Source organism: Peromyscus californicus, unplaced genomic scaffold (assembly GCF_007827085.1).
Source record: "Peromyscus californicus insignis strain IS unplaced genomic scaffold, ASM782708v3 Scaffold_9__1_contigs__length_137607984, whole genome shotgun sequence".
Taxonomy (NCBI): domain Eukaryota; kingdom Metazoa; phylum Chordata; class Mammalia; order Rodentia; family Cricetidae; genus Peromyscus; species Peromyscus californicus.
This window is the reverse complement of record NW_026294617.1, coordinates 15,929,343-15,942,246: the sequence shown is the minus strand read 5'-3', so window position 1 is coordinate 15,942,246 and position 12,904 is coordinate 15,929,343. Positions and strand designations below refer to the sequence as shown.

The following is a 12,904-nucleotide window of genomic DNA, read 5'->3' as shown; positions in this document are numbered from 1 at the left end:
GCAGTGTGCATCCATTTGTTTGGGGGCCAGTTAGGTGATATGAAAGGAAAAGGTGAAATGGAATTGACAAAGTTCTTTAAAAGCTTAGACCGCAGTAGATAATACCAAGTAAATAAAGATAGAGTTCCAAGCAGAGGGGGGTTACTAAAGCCAGAGAGATTGGAAAGGGCTTTCTGGGATTTGTGAGTTAAGAGCAAAGATGTGTTATCTGGATGGACAAAGAAAGGTAGTACTAAGGGGTGGGGCTCCAAACCGTAGACATAAATCGAGACTCTGTGCAAGAGAAGACATTGGAGACACAGTAAGGCTAAATTAATAACCATAGACTTCTTTTGAAAATGGAACACAAATGTTTTGGAGTATGAGAAATAAGACACACTGAAAGTTTGGGTGGTGACAGTATTTAATGGGAGCTTTTAGTGTCCCTGATAGTGTGCTAAGTCTTTCACAAATACTGCTTCAGCAATGCCCAAGAGTTTTATGTTTTCATTCAATAAATTATTACCTGCTGGGTACCACATACACAGTTACAGAATCTAGACGTTTTTGTTCTTAATTTGCAAATGAGAAACTTATACACAGAAAGTTAAATAGTAAGTGAGATTGAGGGGTTTTTTTGCTTTTGTGACACTAGAGATTAAGCCAGAGCCTCCCACATGCTGATAGTGTGGGACCTACTGAGCCGTGTCCCTGCTCTCTCAGGTTTCCATTTTGATGGTCTCACTAAGCTGCTCAGGCTGGCCTGAAGTTCACTTTGCCCAGGCAGAACTTGAACTTTCAGTCCTCCTGCCTCAGACTCCCAAGTAGCTAGATTAGGAGCCTGCGCTTCCAGGCTCAGTTCTGCTGTTCTTACATCAGTAGGGGTTGAGCCTGGTCCTCTGCTGCGGAGTGCTCATCACTGTGCTGACCCCAGTCAATGGTTTCCCTTGGAAGAGGCTAGTGGGGCCTCTGGTGCTAATCTTGCCTTGTCCTTTAGATTGCACGTCGAAAAACAGGTCAATTATATGACTCGAAATTAGACCAAGGAAGCAACTGAAAGCTAGAGAAGATGGGATGCATGTGTGTGTATAATGGAGAATTAGCCTAAAGAGAGATGGAACAGGACTTAACTGATTAAAGAGGCTCAAAATATTTGTAAAATGAAATTCTAATGAACTGATTGTTCAGTATACGCTGGATCTTACTCTTTTCTTTAAATGCATTTGAAATGAACAGATAATTATACAATTAGTAGGTTACAGTGTGATGTCTGTGTACTTCTACAGTACAAAATGATCAGCTGGGCTGGATTTCCTTACAGAAGGCCTCCCTTGCAGGATGAGAAAGAAATCGCTGCAGTCCGAACAGTTAGAGACACCCGTTAGCTAGGCACTTCTTGTTCTAGTTGTCTCCTTCCGCCCCTCAGGTGAAAATTCGGTAAAGCTTTTCAGTTTGACTATTGTTTTGTGGTATTTAGAAATGTAACAGCATTTTGGTAAGATTATACATAGTATTATGGATGTCAAATTGATTTAAAGGAATCAATTTCTTAGTTACATTCCTGCCCCTTACAGGATATATATATATATATATATATATATATATATATATATATATATATATATATATATATATAAAATAGCATTTTGAGTAAATAAATAGTTTGATGTTAAAATGAAAATCAACATTTTATGGTTATTTGGTATAGTAATATGATAAATTATAAGTTTTAGATTAGAAAAGAATTAAGAAAATTACGTGAAAACAGATTTTGAAAAATAGTTGTTTTCTAGTATTATGCTTAAGAAAAAATACATTGTTCAATGGTTGTAGAGTTTGTTTTGTAAGATGAGTATTCAGGAAATTGCTTAATAATGAGTGTGTCACCCATTTACTTCTAAAGGTAGAGGCAGATTCTGTGTCATGTATTTATGACACTCCCAGACAGTAGCATTTACAGTGAAATGAACCCTAATGTAGAATGTGGGGTTTGTTAGCAATAGTGTATCTGTGTGGATTTGTCAGCTGTTCTGATAAGTTTATCAGTAGGAACTCTGTAGGAGGGAGAGGGCTTTCGAGAGGGAAGGAGAGCAGACGGGAGGAAGGGAAGTGCTCTCCACTTGGTGCATTGTATTAGGTGGCAGGGAATGCAGTGACCTGTGTCCTGAAGAGCTTAGTTAACAAGGAGAGTTTTCCTGACAGCCTTTCTGAGGGTTCCCGAGTGTGGAGTTTATGGGAGGACTTCTAAGTCCCAAAGGGTGGGAGAGACTGAGAGTGGTGGCACTGAGCTGTGCCGGCGCGGGGAGGCTGGGCCACCTTCTTCCCTCTCTCCTGTCTCTAGAGGCCATCTCTCCAGTCACCTGCAGTTTTGGATTAGTCTGTGTATCCTCAATTTGAAAAAGACTTTTGTAGGTCCAGATGAAGTCTAATCTTCTAATCTACCTAAAGTGCTAGCCCTGCTTAGGAGCACAGTTGAGTTTTCACTTTGCCTCTGTGGCAACAAGGTGAGAAAGAAGTGTTTTAGGAAGTTGTCATTCCTGTCCCGAGTGCGTTTGCTGTTTGTTACGTAGTTTTCTTATTGAGCTGAGTTTGCTCCCCTCTGGCCTCCTGTTTAAAACAGAGGAAGGGTAGCCATTAAAGACTGCCACCTCTCATCCTCGTCCTTTCCAGGTCAGGTTTCCAGCTTCTCTAACTGTCTGTCATTTGATGTTGGTTATTCCTGGTGCTCTCCCCCAAGCACATTTCTAGGTTTTTGATTTCTTTCAAAATTGAGTGTTAAAATCTGGACCCAGTCTTCAGAAGAAGGCTGTGAAATAGTCCACTGCGGGAGACTGCTGATTCTGCTGACTTGGTTAGAGATTATATACATTCTGTAACAGAACTGTCATTTTAAGGACCATTGTGATTGTGAACCTTTGTTAGAATAAAATCTCGGGCCAGTAGGATAGCCCAGTGGGTACAGGTGCTGAAGCGCAGACCTGACAGCTGGTGGGAGACCCCAATGTCCCACAAGGGGGCAGAACAGGACAGCTTTCAAGGGCAGCAGGACTCCAGAATCTCTGATGTTTTAAAATGTTTTTAAGTGAGTAAATAATAGCAATGATTCATATGTTATTGGCAGGCACTGTTGTAAGGGCTTATGTGTATTAACTCCGACCTCACCATGCACCATGGAAGGTCAGTACTGTTGAGTACTCTTACATTCCATGCTCTCCTGCCTTCTGGATCCTAGGGATCATCAGGCTGGATGACAGGCACCATCTCAGCAGCTTCTAGTTGGGACCTTTTTTATTACTACATGCTGGGGAGAGGGTGGGAGCAAAAGAAGAGCTTGAATTCAATGCTGGTGGGAGTGCAGGGCAGGAGGTTCCTATGTAAAGTACTGTCGTGTGAGCCAGCTGTCACACTCCGAGCACACACTCAGAGCAGGACTCAGTCCTCCACCAGAGGTGATGCACATCCAGGGGTCTCCAGGGGTCTTTCTGCTCTCATTCAGCCCACCAGGGAGGGTAAAAATAGCTGATGAGGAAGGATGAAGAGTGGGCAGAAGGACATGTGAGACATGGAAGAGGTAAAGAGACTGGGGTAGCAGAGGTCATGAGGGAACTAGCCGTGCCAGGAATATGGAGGAGAGAAGAGGAAAAGAAAATCTACCCAAATATACTTTGTTTGAAAATGCCATGATATCTAGTGCATCGTATGCTAATTTAACAAATAAAAGGCACGTGTGTTTGAAATGGTTACATTGTTTTGAATACTCCCTTATTCAGCATGAATTGATCTGTTCTAATTATGCTGTGAAGCCTATTGTGTTAGATTATTATTGAAGGCTGTGTATTCTCATCATTTTATTGATCCCCCCTTTTCATGTTCCTTATTCGCTTAGCTACTGTTCTATCATGGTGTTTCTTTCCTATATCCTTATATACACGCTTTACTCTTCAGTGCATAGAACTTCTTCAGGTATCTTCTGTAATACTGGCTTAGTTTTCATAAGTTGTGTCAGTTTGTTTACCAGATAAAGTTTTTCCTTTTCCATTAATCATGCTAGATAATTTTGCGGAATATAATAATCTTAGTTGGCAGTTACTTTCAGAGCATAGAATACATTTGTCTGTGTTCTCTTTGAATTTAGGTAACTTATTTGTATCTTCTAATTTCATTAGATGTTCTTGTAATTATTCCTTTAAAATCATTGGAGTTTGTTCTAATTCAGTCGTATAGGAATTCATTATTGTGGAATATACCACATTTTCTTTTCTAGTTGTCTTTGCACCTAGGTTGATTCTGCAGTACAGTAAACATGAAAGTGCAGTTGTCTCTTTGGTAGGTTTAATTTTCTTTGGATATCCAGATGTTGCCCTAGAAGATAGATGGGTCGTATGATAGATCTTTTATTTTGTTTGTTTTCTTTTTTAAGACAGGATTTTAATGTCTTGAATATATGTTTTAATGTCTTTAATACCCTTTGGTATTAGAGATGGGTACCACCATGCCCGATTCCTACTTTTAATCTTTTGAGGAGCTTTGTTTTGTCATTTACAGTCCTACAGTTCCCCTTTGTCTACATCTTTGTCAATATTTGTCAATTTCTTTTCTTTTTTTCAATGAGTATGTGTACTTGAGTGTTTACAGTGTGGGAGGGTGCCAGCAGAGGCTAGAGAGGTCACTGGATCCCCCGGAACTGGAGTTACAGGAGGTTGTGAGCTTCCCAACTGAGTATGAAGAACCAAACCTGAGTCCCTGGAAGAGCAAGAGATGCTCTTAACCACTTCAGCCTCAAGTATTTGTTGATTTCTGTCTTTCCTAATTGTGGTTTTGATTTGCATTTATTAAGCTTTTTTTCATATTTTTTTGTTGGCCATTTGTGTTCCTTCTTTTGAGAAATAACTATTCAGATCATTTGCCCATCTTTATTTCTAGGAATGTTTTGTTGCTGTTGTTTTGAGTTCTCTGTTTAGTTTGGTAATTAGTAATTGGCCAGGTGAACAGTTGACAAGCATTTTTATAGATTGTCTCTCCACTCTAGTTCTGTAGTGATGCTGTAGCTTCTTCCTTTGAAAAAAAAGTTCTGTTTTTCTTTGTGTTTTTGAGGTCTCATCTAGAAGATCAATGTCTAGATTGATGTCTTTGATTTGTTTACTCATTATTGTGTGTGTGCATGTGGGAGTGCAGTTGCGTGCATGCCATGGTGTGCATCCAATCAGAGGACAACTTTGAAGAGTTGGCTCTCTGTGTCCACCTTTACATGGCTTTGGGGCCTTGAACTCAGGTTGTGAGGCTTGTATGGCAAATGGCAAATGCTTTACCTGGCCCAGATTTTAGTGTTTTTGTTCAAGATTGCTTTGACTATTCTGATTTTGTTTTCATTTTTTGTTGTTTGTTTTGTGGGACAAGGGTTGAACCTGGTTCTTGTGCATGCTGCTAGACACTGGTGTGCCACTGAGTTAGATCCTCTGCCCCTTCCTTGTTCAGGATGTTTCTACATGAATTTTGAGGTTGAGTAGTTCTTTGAAGAATGTCATTGAGCCTGTACATTGTTTAGATGTTTGGGGACATTTTTAGAAAAATCAATTCTTCTAATGCATGAGCACAGAAGGTCGGTCTTTCCATCTTTTTGTTTCAATTTCTTCATTGTCCATAAATTTTCGCTTTAGAGGCCTTTCTCTTCTATGGTTAACGTTAGTGATTTAATTTTATGATATAGTGAATAGGATTGTTTTTATGATTTCTTTCTCACCAACTTTATTATTATTTCAAAAACACTGTTGGTCTCACAGCTTCACTGAATCTGTTTTCATCAATTTGAATAATCTTTGGTGAGTCTCTTTTAGAGGATCTTGTTTTTGGATTAGAGTGGAGGCAAGTGCCATCTTAGTAGGTTACAGTGGTTATGTGTTTCATATGGACACTGAAGACCTTCAGGTTCATGGCAGAATGTGGCATCAAGGAAGACTGTAAACCAGGTGCCAGCGACACCAGTGAGTCCAGAGGATTTCAGTTAGGAGTGTGGTGGATGCTAGCAGTAGCATGAATGATAAGAGCTAGATGGCAGCCTGTGTCCACAGATCACATGTTGTCTGCACCAAGGCGACAGTGTAATGGGCAGGTGGTTTTAGTGATTTAAGGGAATAAATGTTCTCCTGTGGGAGGGATATCTGACCACTCACTGGAAAATGACACCAGAAATTAGAGTCCTTTGGGAACAGCCAGAATTCACAGAGCACAGAGAATTGAGGCACATATTCTCTCTCATACATGGAACCCAGCCAATTAAACACACACAGCATGCACATATGGGTTCAGTATAGAAAGGAGGAAAAGAAGGGCTAAATATAGGACACAAGGAAGGAGTGAATGCAGGCAAGAGACACGAGTTATGAGGAGAAAATGAAGCTAGTCATTTTCTAGTTCTGAGTCTGTCGTGGACTTTTCATTTTTGGTGGTAGTTAAGTGCATAAAAATATATTTAGCAGTCAAAGTGTACAATGCAATGTGAAGCTCCACAGCTTTGGAATAGGTGATTCTAAATGTATAGAAATTCACTGGGGTATGTAGAGTGGGTGTGGTTAGTTTTGGTGTGAGATTTTTATTTTCAAGGTCTTTTGTTGTTGTTGTTGTTTTCAAATAATAAAACTGAAAATACTCTTTGGCTGTAAAGAAAAATGAGATTTGCAGGTAAATGGATGGAACTAGAAAAGATTATACTGATTGAAGTAATCCAGACCCAGAACGACTAATGCATATTCTTGCTTGTTTGTTGGTCCTAGCTTCTAATCTTACACTATAGCAAAGAATTGGAATCAACCTAGTTGTCCATCCACAAATAAATGGGTAATGAAAATTGAGGGTGAGAGAGAGATCGGGTGGGTGGGTGAGACTATTCAACTCTAGAGAAATTTGTAAAAATATAAAAACAAAGAAAATTGTAATCATAAAATGTACAGAAAAATGATGGAGTCAGGATGTATAATATTAAGCAAAATCACACAACCTCAGAAATAAAGCCCTGCATGTTCTAAAAGACACAGTCTTGTAGCAGACGTCCTGGTTCTCTTGCTCCAGTAATCTTTCCACCTCCTGTTCCACAGTGTTCCCTGAGACTTAGGTATATGCGTTGTATTGTAGATGGTACGTTGGGGCACACCACATGAGTTGTTGTCTACATTTTGACCAGTTATGACTGTAATGGTCTCTCTGTCTGATACAAAAAGAAGCTTCTTTGATTGTGTGTGTGTGTGTGTGTGTGTGTGTGTCTGTGTGTGTGTGTGTGTATGTGTGTATGTGTGTGTGTGTGTGTAAGCTACACTTAAGTGTGGGTATAAGGGTAAGTGTTTAGAATGCAGTTAGGAATCATGCAAGCCTATAGAGTAGAAGTAGTAGGTTCTCATCTAAGAGCCATGAGCTCACTACCCACAGATGACCGGTTCAATTTATAGTACAAGGCATGACTTCCTCCTGTTAGGCGGGCCTGAGGCCCATTGGACTGTTGGTGGACTGTCAAGATGTGAGTGCACTATTGCACCCGTAGGGCTGCCATGCAGTGCTCATCATTGTGGTTTCGAGACGTCACAGCGGGGGGAGAGGATTGACCACTTTTCTGTCGGTGCAGTCTGCATACTGTCTTCTGGTACTGTGAAAAACTGGGCCTCATAGAGAAGAAGGCTTTTGGGTCAGACCCAGCTCCATCTTCTGAGGCTTTTACCAAAGCATGTTGTCCTCAGCAGTAGGAATTACCTTAACCTCTTGGAGGCAACCGCAGGCAATTGTTTGGGAGTCTTGGATTCCCCCAGCCAACAACTCTAAAGGAGGTTTCTCAAGCCTGGCCTAGTGCTGTTTTAAGTCTTTAAGATTTTAGTCTTTGGCTGTTGGAGATAGGCATTAGCACCCCAAGTAGCATAACTTCACTTAAACTGCGTCTGTGCATGTACACATAGACCTATATACATTATATGTAATTTTAAGTAGATAAAAACAATATAATTTCCTGTGACTATTTCACATATCTTTAGTGTTATTCATCTTTCTTCCCTCTTTCCTTCCCTATTTTCCTCCCTTCCCCATCCCAGTTTTTCCCATGTTTAGCCTTCACATAACCTGTATCCTGCTCTTACCCTTTCTAGTGCTCCTTTCTTACCCATGATCCCCTTTGCCTTTCCTGGTTATACAGTTACTCCAAATTATATACTCACATCTGAAGATTTGGAGCTAGGAGCTACAGATTTGAGAGAACATGTGGTGTTTGCCTTTCTGGATCTGGGTTACTTCACTCAATAAAAAATTTTAGTTTCATCCATTTATTTACAAATTTTATGATTTAATTTTTCTTTACAACTTTTCATAGTGTATATGGACCACATTTTCATTACCCATTCATCAGTCGAAGGACATTTAGGTTGTTTCCATTTCCTAGCTATTGTGACTAGAACAACAATGAATGTAGCTGAGCAAGTATCTGTGGAGTACATCTGCATCAGCTTTCTGTTTTCAATGGTTTCCTTCACTGCTTCAGCTTTTCTTTAGTTCCTTTTCACAAGTTAGGAGCTTAGCTGGGTGGGGTCTTTCCTTGAGGTTACTGTTCCCTTTATTCCATTTAGGATCAGGCTTTTCTTTAAACCTTCTCTCTCCTTGAGCCCTGGGCTTAGCTCTATTATACTTCTTGGTGCTCCTTTTTGTCCTCAAACTGTACATTTTGTATCTTTCTTTGTTCAGCTTCCTCCTTTTCATTATAGATCTGCATAAAAGTAATCACTAATAGCCATAGGACAGAGTCAAAATTAGGCTGCCTTGATATCTCCTCTGCCAATGCCATTTAATCCAAAACTCTTCAATTTAGCCTCAGGCAAACTTTTTGAACAAAGGCAAAAAGCAGCCACATCCTTTGCCAAGATATCACAAAAAACATCTCTAGGCTACTTAGATTTTTCTCCTCTGAAACTTCTTGAGTTGGGTCATCATAATCTCCATTGCTCTTAGCACCACTGTCTTCCCTGCTCCTATTGGTATGGTCCATTAAGCCCTACTTAAAGCCCTGGACTGCTTTCTTAATCCAAAGTCTCAAAGTTCACATCCTGCCAACAAGAAGCATGATCAGGCCTTTCATAGCAATACCCGACTCCTGGTACCAACTTACTGCTCTAGTTGGCGGCATGAATGTGAAGAGCAGAGCTTAAAAATGAGGTGGACTAAGGTCTCATGCAGTCACTAACAAAGCATCAGATAGTTTCTATTCTGGAGCATTCTGAGGGTTAAGCAAGGTCAAATGAGCAAAGTTCAATTGATTTCAAGCTGTATTAGATCACATGAGTTTAGGCTGTATGCAGTTGTGAGGACAACCTGTGCTTGGAAACATCATTCTAAATGATAATAGATGGTGGGTTATCTGAAGTAACCCACTCCTATTTACTACACCTGGGAGGAGCACAAAAGTACATCCCAAGAACAACCATATTATGGAGAAACAGAGGTTAAAAGACTTTTTTTCTTGTTTCCTTGGAGTTATCTCACAAGCTCTCAGAATTCTCCTCATACAGTTTCATTCATGGACTTTATTCAGGCAGTCAATATTTTATTGCTGTGAAGAGACCAGGACCACAGCAACTCTTATAAAAGAAAACATTTAATTGGGGTGTCTTGCTTACAGTTTCATAGGTTCAGTCCATTAACCATCATGGTGGGAAGCATGGCATCATGCAGACAGACATGGTGCTGGAGATGAGAGTTCTACATCTGGATCAGCAGGCAGCAGGAAGGGAGAGACACTGGGCCTGGCTTGAGCATTTGAAACCTCAAAGCCCACCCTCAGGGACACACTTCCTCCAACAAGGCCACACCTACTCCTAGTCAAGTAGTGCCACTTTCTAATGACTAAGCATCCAAATATATGAACCTATGGAGGCTGTCCCTATTCAGACCACCTCAATTCCTTTGGACATGCTAAGGAGTAGGTCATCTGGTAGACTAATTTTTAGCTTTTTGAGAATTCTCCACAGTGCATCCTATAAACAGTGAATGAGGTTTCTCCTTTTCCCAAGTATTTGTTATGGGTTATTTTCCTAGTCTTAGCTATTCTGACCTCAGTAAGTCAAAATTTTAAAGTTGTTGTAATTTGTATTTGTCTAATTACTAAGGGAGCCTGTCTTAGTTATTTTTCTACTGCTGAGACACCATGACAAAGGTAACTTACAGAAGAAAACATTTAATTTGGCCCTACAGTTTCAGAGGGCAGTTCTGTGACCATCATAGTGAGGAGCATGGTGGCAGCAGCAGGCGCGTCACTGGAGCAGTAGCTGAGAGCTCACATCCGATCCACAAGCACAGGACAGAGAGAGCTAACTGGGAATGGCATGGGCTGCTTACCTGAAGTGACACTCCTCTAACAAGACCACACCTCCTAATCCTTCTCAAACTGTCCTACCAACTGGGAACCAAGTAGTCACATACATGAGCCTGTGGCAGCCATTTTCATTCAGACCACCCCAGATCCTCGAGGTTTCTAGCATTTGTGGTTTACAACTGATTTCCTACAAACCATCTGTGCTTTTTGTCAGGGAATAAGCATTGAATTTCTTTTCATTATTTTAAAAAGTCTGAGCAACATTTGTCCATTTTAATCTTTACTAGCCTTTTAGGCTCCCTCAGATTGGCTCAATGGTTTTGACTTCACAGCTTGAAAGGATTTTTAAGGTCCCTGCACTGTGACTTAGCCGAGGTATGTCAGTTCCTCTTGAAAGCAAGGCAGCTTCAACTCCTTGAGTTCCTTGAAGAGATCCAGCTTGTCTCTTCTGTCGCAGGGCAGGTTTAGAATTTGTAACGGTGGATGTTGACAGGATCACTTCTTTAGCCTTCTCTGTCCCATGTCTAAATAAAGAACTTTTTAATGTCTTTGGCAAATTTAAAAAAAAAAATCTTAGATTATTACTATTATTGTTATTTAATTTTTAAATTATTTTATTTTTCCATGGTGCTGGGGAATGAACCCTGTGGTGCACATGCATTTTATAAGATTGATGCACTGAGCCAAAAGAGCAACACAAACACAAAAAGCCCACAATAGTTTTCTGATCTCTTATAGTTAGGACAAGTGAGACATCAACTGTTAGGGTGTAAGATTTCTAAGATTGGGAATTGAGCAATCCTTTGCATTTCAACCAACTGATGTGCATCTAGGATTCTTAATTGGGGCAAGTTTGCCCTCAAGAATGTCTTCCGCTATATAGGGGACATATTGGTATCTGATGAAAAAGGCCTGGGTACAGCTAAGGGGTCCATGTTGCATACATAGCCCCTACAGCCGGAATGTTGGAAGGGTCTGTACTGAGCTGGGGACCTCCACACATTAGTATTTAACAGTGGAAACGTGCACAGTGACATCTGCTTTCAACATCGACACCTTGTGAAGGTAAGTCATGTTATTCTTAACCCCAGAGGCCCTGGCAGCTCATTGGAAGAAAGTAGGTGTCAAGCATGGACTTGGGTCTTTAAGAAAAGTTTAATCTATGATACTCAGAATGCAAATGGCTTTCTTTGTTTCACTCACTGTTCTTTTGCAGGGACATATATTCAAAGCATTAAAGTTCATAATTTATTTTTAATATTACAGATCTAGAAATGGCCATTGCTTACTGGAACTTAGTGCTTAATGGAAGATTTAAATTCTTAGACTTATGGAATAAATTTTTGTTGGTAAGTTAACGTTTTCTACAGTTTCTGTTTTATCTTAAGATTATACTGTAGTTAAATATTAATTTATTTCAAGGCATCATTAATTTCAGAACATGTCATGGATGTAGAGTGAGAAATTTGATTACCAGAATTTCATTATGCAGCTGTTACATTTTCCCATGTTTAGCAACAGCTGGACTAACTTTTCCCAACTGTTTCCAAGGTTTAAAGGCTTTTTGTTTTTTGATGTTTTAATAGGAGCATCATAAACGATCAATACCAAAAGATACGTGGAATCTTCTGTTAGACTTCAGCTCGATGATTGCAGATGACATGTCCAACTATGATGAAGAAGGTAGCAAAAATATTTGCCTTACCTGAACTTCTGTCCACTGTATCCATGGAAGTGAGAGTCCTGTTCTGAGCTTTTGTTCATTCTCTTTCTCTCCCTCCCTCTCCCTCTCCATCTTCCTCTCCCTCCTCTGTGTGTGTGTGTGTGTGTGTGTGTGTGTGTGTGTGTGTGTGTGTGAGAGAGAGAGAGAGAGAGAGAGAGAGAGAGAGAGAGAGAGAGAGAGAGAGAGAGAGCGCGAGCGCACGCTGGAGACCAAACAAAGGCATAATTGCTGAACACCTGCTGTAACATAGAAGTAGAACCAAGTTCCTAGTCTTGGTTTCTCCTCTTTTTCAACTGCCATGAAGGAGGGTGGGTGAAGTCATAGCTCAGTTGCAGAGCATTTGTGGAGCTTGGGCCCTCTCCATTGCACTGAACAGTTACAGGGGGAAAAAAATCTTACCAGTATTTCTCCTCCAGAAGGGCATAAGAAATATTCACCCATATCTTGCATGGTCAATTTACTGTAAGAGTTATAGTCTCTTAATGTATTTTATACTCATTTGAATCCAGTGAGGATTTTTTCATTTTTGTTTTTGTTTGTTAGTCTCGTCTGTAAACTCATCAAGGGTGCTGGATTTGTAGAATTTGAAATGACCTCAACTGCCTGGTGTCTTAGTTGCATTCAACCATTATCTATTAAATCCTTCTCGCCATTTCTCCATCTGTGTGGATAGCGTGCCCTCCCCAGCAGCCTTCCCAGTTAATTCTTCGCAGTTATCTAGTCCTCATGAGAACCAACTGTTGATTTTTTTGAGATTGTTAAATGTAGGATATTCTTTGGAAAATCCCTCGTGTCTTTTATCTCCGTATAAGTCCCCTGGGACCACTTGGCTTAGCCAGCCATAGCCTCTCTTCTCCCCATTCTCA

General features: G+C 40.3%; 1 protein-coding gene across 2 annotated transcripts in view; it reads left to right on the top strand.

The window, feature by feature from the left end:
* Dcun1d1 (defective in cullin neddylation 1 domain containing 1) overlaps positions 1-12,904 on the top strand; it is a 34,174-nt gene that overhangs the window by 17,272 nt on the left and 3,998 nt on the right. For both annotated transcript variants that reach the window (XM_052731834.1, XM_052731835.1), the window contains exons 5-6: positions 11,582-11,664; positions 11,902-11,998. In XM_052731834.1, coding sequence (XP_052587794.1) covers positions 11,582-11,664; positions 11,902-11,998 — 180 coding nt within the window. The remainder of the gene's footprint in view (positions 1-11,581; positions 11,665-11,901; positions 11,999-12,904) is intronic.